We start from the raw sequence: 21,256 nt of genomic DNA on the forward strand, positions 1-21,256 counted from the left end.
AGTGAAACTTCTAGGGGTCCAGTGGTATGAGAGATCTGCCTTACAACGTAAAGGATAAATTGTTGCATTTGGACCCTCCAACAACCAAAAACCAGACACTATACGTAGATGGCCATTTTAGATTTTGGAGTCAACATATCCCTCATTTGTGTGTACAACTCCAGCCCACTTACTGAGTGACCTAAAAAGTTGCTGGTTTTGACGGGGTCTCAGAACAAAGAGAAGAGTCTGCAAAAGGTCCAGGCTACTGCACTGCTTGTGCCATAATGGTCCAACAGATCGAATGGTGCTTGAAGTGGCAGTGGCAAAAAGAGAAGCTGTTTGGGGCTTGCAGATGAATAATCACAGTACAGGCCCTGAGGATTTTTCAATGGAGTGCTACCATCCTCCGTGGGTAATCACTCTCTTTTTGAGAAATAGCTTATGCTCTGCTACTGAGTCTTAGTAGAGATCAAACACTTAACCATGGACCACCAAGTTACAATCAGAGCTGAGCTGCCCACCATGAATTGTGTGTCGTCTGCTGCACCAAGCCATAAAGTTGGCTGTGAAGAGCCGCACACTGTTAGCAAATAGAAACATGTTTATGAGATTGGGCTCAAGCAGGCCCTGAAGGCAAAAGTAAGTTATATGAGGAAGTGAGCCACATGCCATGTCCACTATTCCTGATACTTTATCTTCTCTTTCCCTGCTTGCTTTAATGGAATCATGGGGAGTTCTGGACAAGTAACTGAGGAAAAGAAAGCTCAGGCTTCATCTACAGATGGTTCTCCATGATATGCAGACACCACCTGAAAGTGGACAGCTTTAGCACCTATAGCTTCTTTCTGGGACATCCCTGAAGGAAATTGGTGAAGGAATATCCTTCAAGTGGGCAGAACTTCAAGGACTAAATCCGGTTATTCATTTTATTGGAAGAAATGGCCAGATGTGTGATTATATATGGGGTGGCTCAGATGGTAAAGAAGCTGCCTGCAATGCAGGAGACCTGGGTTTTTATCCCTAGGTACGGAAAATCCCCTGGAGAAGGTAATGGCTACCCATTCCAGTATTCTTGCCTGGAGAATCCCATGAACAGAGGAGCCTGGCGGGGCTACACTCCATGGGGTTGCAAAGAATTGGACACGACTGAGTGACTAATACTTTCACTTTCATTGGTTGTGACCAATAATTTGGCTAGGTAGTCAGGTACTTGGAAGATACATGATTTGAAAATTGATGACTAGAAAATATGAGAATAGGTATGAGGCTAGAACTCTCTGAATGGGCAAAAAAACATAATATCAGTATCCCACACGAACACTCACCAAATGTTACCTAGGCAGAGGACAATTTTCATAATCAAGTGGATAAGATTACCTGTTATGTGGACACCAGTTAGCTTCTGTCCCCAGCCACCCCTGTCATCACCCAATAAGGCAATGAACGAAGTGGCCATGGTGACAGGGATAGAGATTATGCCTGGTCTCAGCAAAACAGACTGCCACTCACCAAAGTCGGCCTGGCTACAGCCACTGCTGAGTACCCAATCTGTCAGCAGCAAAGACCAACACCTAGTGAAGATCCCCTAGAGAAAGGAAAGGCTACCCACTCCAGTATTCTGGCCTGGAGAATTCCATGGACTGTATAGTCCATGGGGTCACAAAGAGCAGACACAACTGAGCGACTTTTACTTTCCCTGGAGTGGTCAGCGAGCTACCTGGTGGGTTGAGTACATTGGTCCACTTCCATCATGAATGGGGAAACATTTTATTCTTACTGGAATAGACAATTATTCTGGATATGGATTTGCCTTCCCTGTACATAATGCTTCTTCTAAAACTCACCAACCAAGGATTTACAGAAGGCCTTATAAACCATCATGTTATCCCAAAACATGGTTTCTGATCACGCAACTCACTTCACAGAAAAAATAGTTTGGCAATAGGCCCAACCTCTCAGAATTTAGTGGTCTTATCATGTTCCCCACCACTCTGAAGCAGCTGGCTTGACAAAATGGTGGAAAGGCCTTTAGAAGACTCATTATAGCATCAACCTGCAGATCTGGGGCAAGGCTCTGCCTAAGGCTGTGTATGTTCTGATTCAGCACCCAATATATGGTGGTGCTGTTTCTCCATAACCATGATTCACAAGCCCAGGAATCAAGTGGTAGAAATGGAAGTGAGACCATTCAACCTGTGACCCACTAGGAGAATTTTTGCCTCCTGTGGCCATAACTTTATGCTGTAAGGTCTAGATGTCTTAGTTCAAAAGGGAGAAATGCTGTTACCAGGAGTCACAACGATGATTCTATTGAACTGGAAATTAAGACAGCCACCTAGCCACTCTGGGCTTCTCACACCTCTGAGTCAACAGGCAAAGAAGAAACTTCTTTGTGCTGGCTGGGGTGATTGATCCTGACTACCAAGGGGAAATCGGACTGCTGTGCCCTGATGGAGGTAAGGAAGACGATGTCTGGAATATAGGAGATCATTTAGAGCATCTCTGGGATTCCTGGTGTAGCTCAGTCAGTAAAGCATCTGCCTGCAATGTGGGAGAGACCTGGGTTCAATTCCTGGGTTGGGAAGTTCCCCTGGAGAAGGAAATGGCAACTCACTCCAGTATTCTTGCCTGGAGAATCCCATGGACAGAGGAGCCTGGCAGTACTAAGAGCATCTCTTAGTACTACCATGCCCCATCATTAAGGACTGTAATAACCCAATCTAAGTGGGACTACTGATGGCACAGGCCCTTCAGAAATGAGGGTTGTGTCACCTGACCAGTAAAAGAACCACAACCAGCTGAGGTTGCTGCGGATGGTAGAGGTTGTATGAAATAAGTAGTGGAAGAAGGAAGTTATAAGTAGCTGTTATGACCACGCGACTAGTTAAGCAAATATCTTTGTTTTCTTCCCTCTTTCATGCCTGTATCATGTAACACAAGTTTTATTAATAGCACTTAACTTTATGTCATAGTACCTAAGTTACAGGATATCAAGGAGAGAAACAAACATCACCCAAGGACTTTATCCTCTTCTGGGGAAGGAGTGATCACATTTTCAGTTTTATGTAGAGTAGCTGTAGTATGTTAGGCAGAAGTATTACTTTGTTATTGTCTTTATTTAGACATTAAATACGGTTTAAGGAGATGTGTATGAATGCATAGTTGACATGGAGTGGACTGTGATGGTAAGTTGTATGCATCAACTTGGCTAGGTAACATTACCTAATTAAATTAAATACTAATCTTGGTGCTTCTACAAAGGTATTATGGTTAACATATGTAATAAATAACTTTAAGTAAAGGAGATTATCCTTGATAATGTGGGTAGGCCTCATACAATCAACTGAAAGACCTTAAGAACAAAACTGAAGTTTCTCTTAAGAAAGAAGATTTACTGTATCATTGGCTCCTGCCCAAGAGTTTTTAGCCTGCCCTACTGGTTGCAATCAGACCTTCCAATTGCATAAGTCAATTCTCTAAAATAAATCTCTTTATATACCTATACATATATGTGTCTCTCTATATATACCACTTGTTCTGTTTCTTTGGTAGAACCCTGATTGATACACTATCTACTATTCCCTACCACTATGCAAAGTTATCAGAGATTGAGATAGAAAGAAGTCTATTATGTGATATCTGTCATTTAAAACTTCATAACCCAAAGATAATAAAAAGTTAGCATTATGAATTATGTCAGGTAGACTGCCAGGCTCCTCAATCTATGGAATTCTCCAGGGAAGAATACTGGCATGGGTAGCCATTCCCTTCACCGGGGGATCTTCCCAACCCAGGAATTGAACCCAGGTCTCCTGCACTGCAGGCAGATTCTTCACCATCTGAGTCACCAGGGAAGCCCAGTAGTATATTATTAAGTGTCAAATGAGCATCACTAAAATAAGTAGTCAAGGAACTTAATGAAAAAGATCTCTGTGGACTTCAGGAGTGCTCTGGGCATGTTCTGTGGAGAAAACGGGGGCAGGGATCAAGTTATACATAACCTATTAAGTTTCAGTTTCTTTACTGCTTGCTTACCTTTCAAAAGTTCCCAAGCTTCATTGAGTAATTAGAGATTCTGTCTGATATGCAGTGAGAGAAGTACAGAAAAATCTAAATTTGGAGCGTAGAAGCCTTGAGAGATTGAATTCCTCTCCATTACTTGGTACCAGTATAAGACGAAGGATACTAGATAAATACACTTTAAATCAATGGCATAACCTAATTTTTTAAGAGATGACAGTAATAGACTTTCAAAAACCTATTTTACTCAGGTTCTGAAAACTGACCAAGCTTTTTAATAATTTTACCTTTTCCACTTCATGGAAGAACTCTCAGAACACAATTTATAACTAATTCCCGGGTACATAAGGAATTTACAATGAAAAAATCTTTTGTATCTTTCAAAAAGTAGGTTCTACATTCATATTATAGTACCTTGAGGTATATCTTTAGGAAGAGAATATTTCTTCTTTACAATAATTCCTTTACTTTCCACTTGTCTAGTTCCTGGTGATGCTTTAATAATATAACATATTTCTGATGCATTTGAAGGAACCTGAAAAAACATATTACATAATTTTTTCAGGTAATAAACCTATAGATTGTTTTATTTCAAAGGCAAATAGTCTCAATATTGATATATTTCATAGACATTCACAATATAAAGCATTTAGGAAGTGCTTACTTCACTCTGGACACTATATAATTGGTTTTAAAACATTTGCTTATTTAATATTCACAAGAACCAGCAAAGGAGATTATATTATTCCCATTTGTAAAACAAGGAAGCTTAAGTTCAGAGAGGCTGGATAACTTATTTAAAAAACACAGAGAAAAGTAATGGTAGAGTTGAGATTCAAGCACTCCAAAGTTGAAGAGAAAGTTTATAGGATTTACTGAATTAAAACATGAATTTAAGTTTAAGTCTGAGTCAAACAATAGATTCCTTGATTTCCTAACTCAGTTAATTTTTTGGAAATTTTATGAAGATATTTACTTATTCTATAATTGATGGATTAAATTAAATAAGCCTTATATACCACTTTACATCTCTTCCCCCAAAGCACTAATGTTTAATCTTTCTAGTGGTTACTTTTATAACTTTTTAAAAAGTTGAAGTATAGTTATTTACAATAACATGTTAGTTTTAGGTATACAGTAGTGATTCAGCACAGAAAAGTACATAGTACAGAAAAGAATCTGAAAAGGAATATATATATATATATATATGTATATATATATAGTATAGAATCCTTTTCAGATTCTTTTCCCTTATAGGTTGTTACAAAATATTGAATATACTTCCCTGTGCTCTACAGTGGGTCCTTATTGGTTGTCTATTTTATATATGTAGTACTGTATATATGTTTACCCCAACTTCCTAATTTGTCCCTCCGCTCACCCCCTTTAACCACTGGTAACCATAAATCTGTCTTTTCTACACCTGTGAGTCTCTTTCTGTTTTGTAAATAAGTTCATCTGTATCACTTTTTTAGATTCCACATGTAAGTGATATCATATGATGTCTGTCTTTCTCTGTCTGGCTTACTTCAATTTGTATGATAATCTCTAGGTCCATTAATGTTACTGCAAATGGCATTATTTCATTCTTTTTAAAATGTTTTTTTATTTTCTATTGGCATATAGCCGATTAACAATATTGTGATAGTTTCAGGTGAACAGTAAAGGGACTCAGCCTTACACATATATGTATCCATTCTCCCCCAAACTCCCCTCCCATCCAGGCTGCCACATAACATTGAGCAGAGTTCCATGTGCTATACAGTAGATCCTTATTGGTTATCCATTTAAAATGTAGCAGTGTATACATGTTCATCCCAAACTCCCTAACTGTCCCTCCCCCCATCCTTCCCCTGGCAACCATAAATTCCTTCTCTGAGTCTATGAGTCTGTTTTTTAAATAAGTTTATGTGTATCATTTATTTTTAGATTCCACATATAAGGGATGTCCAGAGAGGGCAATGGCAACTCACTCCAGTACTCTTGCCTGGGAAATCCCATGGACAGAGGAGCCTGGTAGGCTACAGTCCATGGGGTTGTGAAGAGTCAGACACAACTGAGCGACTTCCCTTTCACTTTTCACTTTCCTGCACTGGAGGAGGAAATGGCAACCCACTCCAGGGTTCTTGCCTGGAGAGTCCCGGGGACGGCGGAGCCTGTGGGCTGCCGTCTCTGGGGTCACAGAGTCGTTGGACACGACTGACATGACAGCAGCAGCAGCATAAGGGATGTCGTATGAGATTTCTCCTTCTTTGTCTGCCTCACTTCACTCAGGAGGACACTCTCTAGGTCCATCCATGTAGCTGCAAATGGCAGTATTTCATTCTTTTTAATGGCTGAGTAATATTCCATCATATATATGTATCACATCTTTATCCATTCCTCTGTTGATGGCTATTTAGGTTGATACCATGTATTGGCTATTGTAAACAGTGCTACAATGAACACTGGGGTGCATGTATCCTTTCAGATCATGTTTTTCTCCAGATATACGCCCAGGAGTAGAACTTCAGGGTCATATGGTAGCTCTATTTTTAGTTTTTTAAGGAATCACCATACTGTTCTCCACAGTGGCTGCACCAATTTACATTCCCAAGAACATTGAGGGGTGGCTTCCCAGCTGGTACTAGTGGTAAAGAACCTGTCTACCAATGCAAGAGACACACGAGACATGGGTGAGATCCCTGGAGGAGGGCATGACAACCCACTCCAGTATACTTGCCTGGAGAATCCTATGGATAGAGAAGCCTGGAGGGCTACAGTCCATAGGGTCGCATAAAGTGGGATACAACGGAAGCAACTGAACATGCATTCCCAACAGTGAGGGAGGGTTCCCTCTCTCCACACCCTCTCCAAGATGTATTGTTTGTAGACTTTCTGATGATATCAATTCTGGCTGGTGTGAGGTGATACCTCACTGTAGTCTTTGCATTTGCATTTCTCTAATAATTAGTGATGTTGAACATCTTTTCATGTGCCTGTCGGCCATCTGTGTGTCTTCTTTGGAAAAGTGTCTGTTTAGGTATTCTGCCTATTTCGTTCTTTTTAATGGCCAAGTTATATTCCATTGTATAAATATACCACATCTTCTTTATTCATTCATCTTCCCCTGGGCAACCATAAGTTGGACATTTAAGTTGCTTAATGTCTAGCTACTGTAAATAGTGCTGCAATGAACACTGGGATGCATGTATCTTTTCAAATTATAGCTTGCTCTAGGCATATGCCCAGGGGTGGAATTGTAGGATCATTCGTTCAGTTCACTCGCTCAGTCATGTCTGACTCTTTGGAACCCCAGGGACTTCAGCATGCTAGGTTTCCCTGTCCATCACCAACTCCCTGAGCTTACTCAAACTCATGTCTATTGAGTTGGTAATGCTACCCAACCATCTCATCCTCTTTCATCCCCTTCTCCTCCTGCCTTCAATCCTTCCCCGCATCGGGGTCTTTTCAAATGAGTCAGTTCTTCACATCAGGTGGCCTAAGTATTGGAGTTTCAGCTTCAGTGTCAGTCCTTCAAATGAATATTCAGGACTGATTTCTTTTAGGATGGACTGGTTTCATCTCCTTGCAGTCCAAGGGATTCTCAAGAGTCTTCTCCAACACCACAGTTCAAAAGCATAAATTCTTTAGTGCTCAGCTTTCTTTATAGTTCAACTCTCACATCTGTACATGACTCCTGGAAAAACCTTCGCTTTGACTAGACGGACCTTTGTTGGCAAAGTAATGTCTCTGCTTTTTAATACACCATCTAGGTTGGTCATAACTTCTCTTCCAAGGAGCAAGTGTCTTTTAATTTCAAGGCTGCAGTCATCATCTGCAGTGATTTGGGAGCCTCCCAAAATAAAGTCTGTTATTGTTTCCATTGTTCCCAATCTATTTGCCACGAAGTGATGATACCAGATTCCATGATCTTAGTTTTCTGAATATTGAGCTTTAAGCCAACTTTTTCTCTCTCCTCTTTCACTTTCATCAAGAGGTTCTTCTTTATCTTTATTCTTCACTTTCTGTAGGATCATATGGGAGCTCTATTTTTAGTTTTTAAAGGAAACTCCATACTGTTCCCCATAGTGGCTATATCAATTTAGATTTTCATCAACAACGTGGGGGGAGAAGGCAATGGCACCCCACTCCAGTACTCTTACCTGGAAAATCCCATGGATGGAGGAGCCTGGTAGGTTGTAGTCCATGGGGTCGCTAAGAGTTGGACACGACTGAGTGACTTCACTTTCACTTTTCACTTTCATGCATCGGAGAAGGAAATGACAGCCCACTCCAGTGTTCTTGCCTGGAGAATCTCAGGGACGGGGGAGCCTGGTAGGCTGCCGTCTATGGGGTCACACAGAGTCGGACACGACCAAAGCGACTTAGCAGCAGCAGCAGCAACAATGTAGGAGGGTTTCATTGTAGTTTTGATTTGCATTTCTCTAGTGATATGGAACATCTTTGCATGTGCTCTTTAGTCACCCATATATCTTCTTTTGAGAAAAGTCTGTTTAGGTTTTCTGCCCATTTTTTGATTGGGTTGTTTTGTTTTTTGATATTGAGCTGTGTGAGCTGTTTTTATATTTTGGAGATTAATCCCTTGTCACTTGCATTATTTGCAAATACCTTCTCTCATTTTTGGGGTTATCTCTTCATTTTGTTTATAGCTTCCTTAGCTGTGCAAAAAGCTTTTAAGTTTAATTAGATCCCATTTGTTTTTTTTTTTTTTGTTCTTATCTCCATTACTCTAGGAGAGGATCCAAAAAGACATAAATACAACTTATGTCAAGAGTATTCTGCCTGTGTTTTTACTCTAGGAATTCTATAGTATCTGATCTTACATTTTGGTCTTTAAATCATTTTTAGTTTATTTTGTGCATGGTGTTAGAGAATATTTGAATTTAATTCTTTTACATGTAGTTTTCCAGTTTTCCCAGCACCACTGATAATACTTCTAAGCATCAACATGGTCACAAGACCCAGTCTAAACAATCAATGTATTCTATGCCCCTGGACATAGTGACTGGCTCAGTAAGGGGCTAACAGAAAGAAGGGAATGCTGAACATGAGATTCTGACACAAAACCAGAATCACTAAAGCGGGGCAGAGAGGTCCTAAATTGATACACAACCTGCGCCACACCTGTTGTAGTAGAAACAGATACAGATCTTAGGAGGATGAGATCATCAATTAGATCTACAATATTCTCATCAAATAAGAGCAACAAAATAGTAGGTTAAATGATCAGGGTCAAGGTCAGTGTCAGAGTCATTCTTTAAGATTCAGCTCAGAATAGTTTTAAGCAGAAATGATGACAAAATACACTTCACATCTTCCTATAATTTCATTATAACAACAAAAAAGCAAGTACGAAAAGTGCTGTGGAAAATGCCACTGGTAATTTAATAGTAATTGTCAGTTAATTTTGACAATATCCCATCAAGCAGACCATCTCTAGATTAAAGAAATGCCATTTCTTTCAAACATATCTTATCTCTTAGAACTCAGAAGCAGAGATACATATGTATGAAGGGCACCTCAAATTTTAAATAAAGTTTATACAGAAGCCTATTCTAATGTAAAATTTATACTCTGAGGTGGACATCTACAATTTTCCTGCCCAGTATTCATTTTCCATCCTTCTGACATGGAACAGTACCAGAGTCTTCTTGGGAGAACCTAGTCATTTGGTCCCTTTGGCTGGTTGGAGAACCACTGGAAGAGATAGGAAAGTTGGAGAAACCTGGACTTCACTCATGAGGAGTGTGCGGGAACTGGCTTGATGCCAGGCAGGGAAGACAAAGGTCTGCCCAAGCAAGTGCTGGGTTTCCAACAACTGCCTCACAGTACTCTCCAGTTGAGTCAAGTGAGCACCCTGGTCCAGCTCACTCCATGTCACAGAGTGGCACTGGATCTGTGGCAGCCAGCACAGGGGAAAAGACTCCACCTTGGGATGCAAAGGTGACCCAGTTCTAGGGGAGAGCCCAGGTGGGACAGTGGCGGCGGCTGCTGGCACTTACTCAAGCAGTACCCCAGAAGCAGTCTAGACTTCTGATGACAGCAGAGCCACTGGGTTTGCCCAGATGGGCAGTTAACCCAGATGAACTCAAACAGACCCTTGCCAGGACATGTCATACCTAAAATGGCAAAAGTTAAAGAGAGAATTTCAAATGCAGCAAGAGAAAAACAAAGAGTCATACACAAGTGAATTTCCATTCAGCTATCTCCTGATCTCTTTGCAAAAACTCTGCAGGTCAGAGGAGAGCAGCATTATATTTTCAAAGTCTTAAAAGGAAAAATACCTGCAACCAAGGATACTCTACTCAGCAAGATTATCATTTACAATAGAAAGAGAGAAAAAGATCTTTTCAGGCAAGGAAAAGCAGTAAGAATTTACCAATATTAAACCTACCCTAAAAGACATATTGAAAGGTCTCTAAATGAAAAAGAAGTAAGAATCTAGAGGAAAGAGAAAATTCCAGTAGGAAAGACAGATACATAGTAAGCAGTGAAGATTAAGCCAGTGTGCAGATTAAAAGACAAAATATAATGGTAAAAGCAACTACAACTACAATTATCAGCAAAAAGATAAACGTGAAGATGCAAAATATGACATCAAAAACACAATGTTGGGGAGAAGAGTAAAAAAAAAATTAGATCTTTCAGAATGTGTTTGAACTTAAATGAATACAAATTTAAAACAAATAGATATAATCATAGGTCAATATTATTTCTGTGGTAAAGTGCTAGTTGCTCAGTCATGTGTGACTCTCTGTGACCCCATGGACTGTAGCCCTCCAGGTTCTTCTGTCCATGGGATTGTCCAGGCAAGAATACTGGAGTGGGTTCCATTTCCTTCTCCAGGGATAACCACAGATCAGAAACCTACAATGGACAGAGAAACCAAAAAGAAATGTACCAAAAACACCACTAAAGAAAATCATCAAAATATAATGGTAGAAACAAAAAGAAGAAAAAAATGAACAGAAAGCAACTACAGAAACAACTGGAAAAAAGTAATAAAATGGTAATAAGTACATACCTATAATAATTACTTCATATGTCAGTGAAATAAATGTGCCAACCAAAAGACACAGGGTGGATGATTGGAATAATAAAGTCTCTTCAATATGCTGCCTACCTGAGGCTGACTTCAGTGTTAAAGACACACACAGACTGAAAGTGAGGGGAGAGAAAAAATATTTCATGCAAACAGCAAGAATGTAGGGGTAGTAATACTCATATCAGATGAAAGATTTTAAAACAAATGCTATACTAAAAAAAGGATTAATTATCATGTATAATGATAAAGGAAACAATACAAGGAGATGATATTATATCATTAACATATACAAACCCATACAGGAGCACCTAAATATATAAGCAGACATAACTAACAGGCATAAAGGGGAAAATTGGCAATAATACAGTAATATTAATAGAAGAGGACTTTTAACATCCCATTGACATCAATGGACAGATCATCCTTACAGAAAATCAATAAAGAAACAGTGGTCTTAAATGGCCTAATGGACCAGGTATACTTAATAGACATTTATAGGATGTTAAATCCCCAAACAGCAGAATACACATTCTTTTTAAGTGCATATAGCAAGTGCTCCAGGATAAATCACATTACTGGGCCACAAAAGAAGCCTCAAAAAATTTAAAGGGACAGAAATTATATCATGCATTTTTTTTCCCAATCACAATGGTATATAAATAGAAATCAACTATAGAAAGAAAAATGGGGAAAGAGCAAATGTGTGGAGACTAAACAACATGTTACTAAACCAGTGAGTCAATTATGAAATCAAAGAGAAGACCAAAAAAAATCTCAAATGAAATGGAAACAATTTCCCAAAACCAATTAGATGCAACAAAAAACATCTATATGAGGGAAATTTATAGCAATAAAGGCCTTCCTCAAGAAATAAGAAAAATCTCAAATAAACAATCTAATCTTTCACTTAAAAGAATTAAAGGACTTCCTTGGTGATCCAGTAGTAAAGAATCCTCCTGCCAATGCAGGGGATACAGTTTAATCCCTGGTCAGGGAAGATTCCACATACTGCAGGACAGCTAAATGTGTGCCACAACTACTGAGCCCACCTAGAGCCCATGAGCCACAATTACTGAAGCCCACTTATCCTAGAGCTGGTGCTCCACAACAAGAGAAGCCCTTGCAATGAGAAGTCTACAAAACGACAACTAGAGACCAGCCCCCACTCACTGCAAGTAGAGTAAACCCATGTATGGCAATGCAGACATAAATAAATAAATAAATATTTTAAAATTTCACTCTTTATTTAAAGATTTTGAAATGTAAAAGAAAAAAAAGATTTAAAAAAGAAGAAAAGGCAAAGCCCCAAAACAGCTGAAGGAAGTAAATAATAAAGATAAGATGAAATAAGTAAAAACAGAGATAAAAAAGATCAATAAAACCAAGAGCTATTTTTAAAAAAAGATAAAATTGATAAACTTTTTAGCTGAGTTCATCAAGAAGAAAAGAGGCCTCTGCCTCAAAATAAATAATGAAAGAGTAGAAATAATAACTGATACCACAGAGACATAAAAAGAAAAAAAAACATAATACTATGAACAGGAGAAGCAATGGAAATAGAAACAGACTTTATTTTGGGGGGGCTCCAAAATCACTGCAGATGGTGACTGCAGCCTTGAAATTAAAAGACACTTGCTCCTTGGAAGAAAAGTTATGACCAACCTAGACAGCATATTAAAAAGCAGAGACCTTACTTTGCCAGTAAAGGTCCATCTAATCAAAGCTATGGTTTTTCCAGTAGTCATGTATGGATATGAGAGTTAGACTATAAGAAAATTGAGTGCCAAAGAATTGATGCTTTTGAACTGTGGTGTTGGAGAAGACTCTTGAGAGTCCCTTGGACTGCAAGGAGATCAAACCAGTCCATTCTAAAAGAAATCAGTCCTGAACATTCATTGGAAGGACTGATGCTGAAGCTGAAACTCCAATACTTTGGCCACCTGATGCAAAGAACTGACTCATTTGAAAAGACCGTGATGCTGGGAAAGATTGAAGGTGGGAGGAGAAGGGGACAACAGAGGATGAGGTAGTTTGATGGCATCATTGACTCAATGGACATGAGTTTGAGTAAGCTCCGGGAGTTGGTGATAGACAGGGAGGCCTGGCATGCTGTACCCTGTCGGGAGCCGTGTTAGGCATTACAAGCCTCCATTGACAAAATGGAGGCATGGCCCCAACTCCCTCTCTTTGTCCCGCAGGAACGAACCCGGGATGAAGGAGCTAGGTCTTGTGATTCTGACTTGTTTTTTCCTTTCCTCAGCTAAGTTGACTGAAAAGAATATTAAGGTGCTTATTGCTCTTGAGAGAAGCATGAGAAGGCACAAAGCCTTCTGCAGTTGTGCTCAGAGAATAATTCATAAAGTTAATCATTGACATTTGTTCAAGGTTCTTTACAAAACAGTGTTCCAGGATGAGCACATAGGCTGCAGCTTGAGGTCATGGGAAGGATTGTTATCTGAAACTTATTTGTGAAGGAAATGTATATAGCAAAGGAGTTTGCTGAATTTAGGCCTTAGGAATAATTAAAAATAGTTAGAAGCTAAAGATTTAAGGAATGTTGTAATGTTAGCATATTTTACTATAGCTTATAGAGATTAGGAATTTTAGAGATATTAATAGCTAGAAGCCTTCTTAAGAGATAGTGAGATCAGGATACTAGGGGCAAACAGGATTTAGAAAGATAAGAAATAAACTGAGGTTTGCGGTATGCAGCCCAAATATAAGCACGAGTTACAATGTAATCACAAGTTAAAGTAAACACAATTCTGAGAGAACCACTGAAGCAGAAACTCTGCTTGAAGGGCAACAATGATTTATGGAGACAATAAATCTGGGTGAGGGGAAATTGAAAATGTCAAACCTCTGACCTAATGCTTTTGTCAAAGTATAAAAGAGAACCTAAAGCTTGAAATAAACATGCAGTCCAAGAAAGCTGAATGAGAGGCTGCATCGTTACTTGCTGACATCGCTCATCCCTTCAGGCTGATTCCCTGGCTGCTAGAGCTGGACTCCGGCATTACCCGTAGGGTTGCAAAGAGTCAGACACAACTGAGCAACTGAACTGAACTGAACGAACAGTTAGTATGCCCACAAATTGAACAACCTAGAAGAAATAAACAAATTTACAGAAGCAAACAACCTGCCAAGGCTGAACCAAAAAGAAACAAATAACTTAAAAAAAACAAATCATTAGAAGTGAAATACCTTTTATTTAAAAAACTTACATCAAACAAAAATCTAGGACAAGACAGCTGCACAAGGGAACTTTACCAAACATACAAAGAACTAATAGTTATCCTTCTCAAACTATTCAAAACAATTGAAGAGGAATGAATACTCCCAAGTTCATTCTATTATAAGGCCCCTGTTGCCCTGACACCAAAACTAGACAAACACTGCAAAAAAAGAAAATTACAGACTAGTATCCTTGATGAATACAGAAGCAAAAATCCTCAACAAAATTTTAGCAAACCAAATCCAACAATATATAAAAAGAATCATATACCATGATCAATTTAGTCTAGGATTTGGATTTTAGTCTAGGGTCACAAAGACAGTTCATCATTCATGAATTAATCAGTGTGATACAGCACAGTGACCAAAATAAGGATAAAAATCATGTCATCATCTAAACAGATGCAGAAAAAACATTTGGCAAAAATCAACATCCATTCATGATAAAAACTCTCATCAAAAACTCTCAACTTAGTTAAAGTCATTTACAACAAGCCCACTCAATATCATATTGAATGGTAAAAAGCTGAAAGTCTTTCCTCTAAAGTGAGAAACAAGACAAAGATGCCCACTCACACCAATTCCATTCGCTTAGTCATGTCCGACTCTTAGTGACCCCATGGACTGCAGCCTACCAGGCTCCTCTGTCCATGGGATTTTCCAGGCAAAAGTACTGGAGTGGGTTGCCATTGCCTTCTTCGAAAGTTGCATATGTGAGATTAAAACACAGAAATCTGTTTTTTATAGAACAGATTTTTATTTCTATACAAAAATAATGAAATAATGGAAAGAAAAAATCCTGTTTAAAACTGCATCAAAGAGAATAAAATACATAGGAACAAAATTAACCAAGGAGGTAAAAGATCTATACTCTAAAAACTATAAAACACTGTTGAAAGAAACTGAAGATTATACAAAGAAATGGCAAGATTTCCCATGCTCTTGGTTTGAAAGAATTAATATTTTTTAAATGGCCATATTACCCAAAGCAATCTATAGATTTAATGCAATTCCTATCAAAATTAACAATATTTTTCACATAGCTAGAACAAGTGATTGTAAAAATCATATGGAACCACAAAAGATCTCAAGTTGCCAAAATAATCTTGAGATAAAAGAATAAACATGGAGGTATAACCCTTCCAGACTTCAGACTATACTACACAGCTATAGCAATCAAATGGCAGAGTACTGGCACAAACACACACATAGATCAATGGAACAGAATAAAAAGCCCAGAAACAAACCTACACACCAATGATCAATTAATCTATGACAAAGGACACAAGAATACACAGTGGAGAAAAGACAATCTCTTCAACTAGTGGTTCTGAGGGAAAATGGAAAACTACATGTAAAAGAATGAGATTAGAACATTTTCTAACATCATTTACAAAATAAACTCAAAATGGATTAAAGATCTAAATCTAAGACCAGAAACTGTAAAACTCCTAGAAGAAAACAAACGTAGAACACTTTTTCACATAAACAGTAGCAATATTTTTTTTAATCTGTCTCCTAAGGCAGAAGAAGTAGAAGCAAAAAGAAATTAACAAGACCTAATTAAAAAGCTTTTGCATAATAAAGGAAACCATAAACAAAATGAAAAGACAACCTATAGAATGGGAGAGTTTTCTCAAATGATATGGCCAACAAGGAGTTAATATCCAAAATATATAAACAGCTCATATAACTTAGTATCAATAAAAACAAACAACTCAAAAAAAAGGCTTAGAAGACCTAACTAGACATTTTTCCAAAGAAGATAAACAGATGGCTAACAAGCACATGAAAAGATGCTCATCTTGGCTACTTATCAGAGAAATGCAGATTGAAACAACAATGAGACATTACCTCACATTTGTCAGAATGGCTATCATCAAAAAGTCTACAAAAAGCAAATATTGGAGAGGATGTAGAGAAAAAGGAACTCTTGTACACTGTTGGTGGGAATGTAAATTGGTGCAGCCACTATGGGAACCAGTATGGAGATTTCTCAAAAAACTAAAAATTGAACTACCGTTTGATCCAGTAATTCCATTCCTGGGAATACCTGCAGAAAAAATGAAAAGATACACCCATGTGTTCACAGCAGCACTATTTGCAATATCCAAGACATGTGAACAACTCAAGGGCCCATCAACAGACAAATGGAAAAAGAAGATGCAATACATATACACAAAGGACCAATAGCCATAAAAAAAGAATGAAATGCTGTCATTTGCAGCAACATGGATGGACCTAGAGAATATTATGCTTCGTAAAGTTAAGTCAGACAAAGACAAATACTCTATGATATCATTGATATATGGAATCTAAAAAATAATAATACAAACTGATATATAAACGTAAAACAGAAACAGGTTCACAGATACAGAAAGCAAACTTGTGGTTATTAAAGTGAAGATGGTAGAGAAGGACAAACTAAGGGGATTGGATTAACAGATGAAAACTACTATGTCGTAAGTAGATTAGCAACAAGAATACATTATATAGCACAGGAATGAGAGCCAATGTCTTATAATAACTTATAGTGGAATATTGTTTCTGAGGTGCAGTGGTCAGCACATTCACCTTACTTATAGTAGAATGAGTGAGTGAGTGAGTGAAGTCGCTCAGTTGTGTCTGACTCTTTGCGACCCCATGGACTGTAGCCTACCAGGCTTCTCCGTCCACGGGATTCTCCAGGCAAGAATACTGGAGTGGGTTATCATTTCCTTCTCCAGGGGATCTTCCTGACCTACAAAAATACTGAATCACTAGCTATATAACTGAAAACAGTATATTTTAAGTCAACTCTACTTCAATTTAAACAGTTACTTAAAAAAAATTAAAACAAGATAAAATCAGCAAAAGGAAAAGGCACATAAGGTGGAGTCCAGAAGAAAAGGCATACAGATTTGAATTCAGGAGGATAAGCTTCCAGTTGTCCACTCATTGCTGAAGTCAAATGGAGAACATTTATTTCTCCCTAGTGCAAAGTACTGCCCACCAGGGAAGCTCAGTGAGCCTTATGGTATCAGGGTTTCTATTTAGAGTCAGTCACATAAGTATGCAATGCCTGCAGGACTGACCTCAGCTACTCAAACCCCAGTCCCCCAGAGGTCAAACTGATTCAAGGTGGCCCAAAACCTCAGGCAACAAAAGCAGGTGTTTACCATAAATCACTTGTTAGCATAAACTATCTGGCCTGGCTCAGGACATACAAAAACATTGTTATCCAAGCATCCACTGATACTCCAAGGCCTTAGAGGTCATCTCCCAGGAGCCTCATCCCAGGATAAGCCTGAGGAACTTGGGAATGTGCAGGCCTGATATTTTTAACCCTCTCCTGCATACATATAGTTTACAAGGAAATGACATTAGGCTATCAGAAGTCATAGAAAACTTGAAATAGAGGTAAGTTCTCAACCTAGTAAAGGATGGTGATGGTCCTGAGGTATCGTTTCTCAAAGAGTTTTTGTTTTTCTGGAGAAGATGTACCTTCAGCCCCTTTCTGATTCAGTAAGGTCATGTGAGTATTTCTGGCCACTGAGTTTTGAGCAGAGGTAATGAATGTCACTTCCAAGCCAGAACATTTAATTGCCAGTGTAAGGCATTTCAGAGCTTTCTTTTTCACTGGCATAATTTCTAGAAATATTCAAGATGGAGCTGCTCTATGAGCAGGGTCCTACGTCAACTCAATGGAGGTATGTATAGCATGAGCAAGAAATGAAACTTTGTTGTTTTAGCTGCTAAAAATTTTAGTTATTTATTACTACAGGTTATCCTGCTTAATACAAGTTGTCTATAAAATAAGTTTGGGGAGAGGGAGAGGGTGTGATGATTTGGGAGAATGGCATTGAAACATGTATAATATCATGTAAGAATCTAAATGCCAGTCTGTCTGATGCAGGATATGACACGCTTGGGGCTGATGCGCGGGGATGACCCAGAGAGATGTTGTGGGGAGGGGGGTGGGAGGGGGGTTCATGTTTGGGAACGCATGTACACCTGTGGTGGATTCATGTCAATCTATGCCAAAACCAATACAGAATTGTAAAGTAAAAATTAAAAATAAATAAATTAAAAAAAAAAAAGTTTGTACAAGCTTTAAGCTTAACAATGAAATTTTTTAAACAATTTCCCTTTAGATCTTAAATAAGAAATATGTTGTACTAGAGGTCTTATCCAAGACAATAAGGGACAGGTCTCATGGAAGAAACAAAACTGTTATTATTCAAAGATGATATGATTGTCTACATAGAAAATCAAAAAGAATTCAACATATATTAGCATTAACAAGATTATCAGGGTTCTGCATATACACAAATATACACAAATCATTTGTATTTCTATACTCCATAAACAAATTTTTAAAATATAATGATAAAAAGACACAATTTGCCAAAGTATCAAATAATATACCTAGGAATATATTTAACAACAACAAAAATACAAGGTTATTCTGGTTAAAATAATAAAACTTTATTGAAAAATATTGAGTAGCACTTAAATTAGGAAATATATGATGCTCATGGAATGAAATATTTAGTAAAGATGTCAGTTGTAAAAATAAAAAGAAATTAGAGGAATGAATGGCACAAATCTCAGGACAGTCATTACTTATAGGACAGGGTTCATGGAATCATAGTGAGATTCCTTGGGTTTCGGGGAGACAGTATTTGTAATGTTCTATTTCATTGTCTGCATAGTGGGTAAGCACAAGGGTATCCATCTAATTTTTTCTTTAAACTACACATACTTTCTCCAGTTGTGGTGCACAGGCTTCTCATTGTGGTGACTTCTCTTGTTGTGGAGCACAGGCTTTAGGGCACGCAGGGTTCAGTAGTTCCAACTCTCAAGCTCTAGAGAGTGGGCTCAGTAGTTGTGGCTCAAGGGCTTAGTTACTCCCTGGCATGTGGGATCTTCCCATACCAGGAACTGAACTGTGTCCCTTGCATTGGCAGGTGGATTCTGAGCCACAACATTAATACAAAATTGTCAATAAAAGATGTGGAAGATAAAACTGAGGACATCTCCCAGAGAGCAGAACAAAAGGATGAAGACATTATTTTAAAGATAAGAAATTGAGAGGGCTGGTATGCAAATAATAGATGTTCCAGAAAAAGGGGAAAATGCAGAGAGGAGGAGATTATTGAAGAAATAATATGAAAAAATTCCCCAAACCAAAGTATTTGTTTCCAGGTTAAAAGAAATCCACTGTGTTCTACCACAATGCATGAATAAAAACATATACCAAAGCCTTAATACATGATAATGAAATTTCAAGACACCAAGGATAAAGAAAAGATCCTTTAACCCTCACAGAGAAAAAATTATTTTTAAAAATTTTTTATTGATTTTTAGGCTGGCATTTCACATGATGTACTCTGCATATAAGTTAAATAAGCAGGTTGAACAGAAATACAAAGGATCATAAGAGACTACTATCAGCAATTATATGCCAATAAAATGGACAACCTGGAAGAAATGGACAAATTCTTAGAAAAATACAATTTTCCAAAACTGAACCAGGAAGAAATAGACAATCTTAACAGACCCATCACAAGCACGGAAATTGAAACTGTAATCAGAAATCTTCCAGCAAACAAAAGCCCAAGTCCAGACGGCTTCACAGCTGAATTCTACCAAAAATTTCGAGAAGAGTTAACACCTATCCTACTCAAACTCTTCCAGAAAATTGCAGAGGAAGGGAAACTTCCAAACTCATTTTATGAGGCCACCATCACCCTAATACCAAAACCTGACAAAGATACTACAAAAAAAGAAAACTACAGGCCAATATCACTGATGAACATAGATGCAAAAATCCTCAACAAAATTCTAGCAATCAGAATCCAACAACACATTAAAAAGATCGTACACCATGACCAAGTGGGCTTTATCCCAGGGATGCAAGGATTCTTCAACATCCGCAAATCAATCAATGTAATTCACCACATTAACAAATTGAAAAATAAAAACCATATGATTATCTCAATAGATGCAGAGAAGGCCTTTGACAAAATTCAACATCCATTTATGATAAAAACTCTCCAGAAAGCAGGAATAGAAGGAACATACCTCAATATAATAAAAGCTATATATGACAAACCCTCAGCAAACATTATCCTCAATGGTGAAAAATTGAAAGCATTTCCCCTAAAGTCAGGAACAAGACAAGGGTGCCCACTTTCACCACTACTATTCAACATAGTTCTGGAAGTTTTAGCCACAGCAATCAGAGCAGAAAAAGAAATAAAAGGAATCCAAATTGGAAAAGAAGAAGTAAAACTCTCACTGTTTGCAGATGACATGATCCTCTACATAGAAAACACTAAAGACTCTACCAGAAAATTACTAGAGCTAATTAATGAATATAGTAAAGTTGCAGGATATAAAATCAACACACAGAAATCCCTTGCATTCCTATACACTAATAATGAGAAAGTAGAAGAAGAAGTTAAGGAAACAATTCCATTCACCATTGCAACAAAAAGAATAAAATACTTAGGAATATATCTACCTAAAGAAACTAAAGACCTATATACAGAAAACTATAAAACACTGATGAAAGAAATCAAAGAGGACACTAATAGATGGAGAAATATACCATGCTCATGGATTGGAAGAATCAATATAGTGAAAATGAGGATATTACCCAAAGCAATTTACAAATTCAATGCAATCCCTATCAAGATACCGGCGATATTTTTCACAGAGCTAGAACAAATAATTTCAAGATTTGTATGGAAATACAAAAAACCACGAATAGCCAAAGCAATCTTGAGAAAGAAGAATGGAACTGGAGGAATCAATTTGCCTGACTTCAGGCTCTACTACAAAGCCACAGTCATCAAGACAGTATGGTATTGGCACAAAGACAGACATATAGATCAATGGAACAAAATAGAAAGCCCAGAGATAAATCCACATACATATGGACACCTTATCTTTGACAAAGGAGGCAAGAATATACAATGGAGTAAA

General features: G+C 38.0%; 1 protein-coding gene across 1 annotated transcript in view; it reads right to left on the reverse strand.

Annotated features, from left to right (window-relative positions):
• Positions 1–431: 431 nt before the first annotated feature.
• Positions 432–21,256, reverse strand: part of MEIKIN (meiotic kinetochore factor) — a 135,099-nt gene continuing 114,274 nt past the window's right edge. Inside the window, exons 12-13 of the mRNA XM_040241605.1 lie at positions 4,417–4,537; positions 432–562 (exon numbers count right to left, since the gene is read on the reverse strand). Coding sequence (XP_040097539.1) covers positions 432–562; positions 4,417–4,537 — 252 coding nt within the window. The remainder of the gene's footprint in view (positions 563–4,416; positions 4,538–21,256) is intronic.

Source organism: Oryx dammah, unplaced genomic scaffold (assembly GCF_014754425.2).
Source record: "Oryx dammah isolate SB20612 unplaced genomic scaffold, SCBI_Odam_1.1 HiC_scaffold_5, whole genome shotgun sequence".
Lineage (NCBI taxonomy): Eukaryota > Metazoa > Chordata > Mammalia > Artiodactyla > Bovidae > Oryx > Oryx dammah.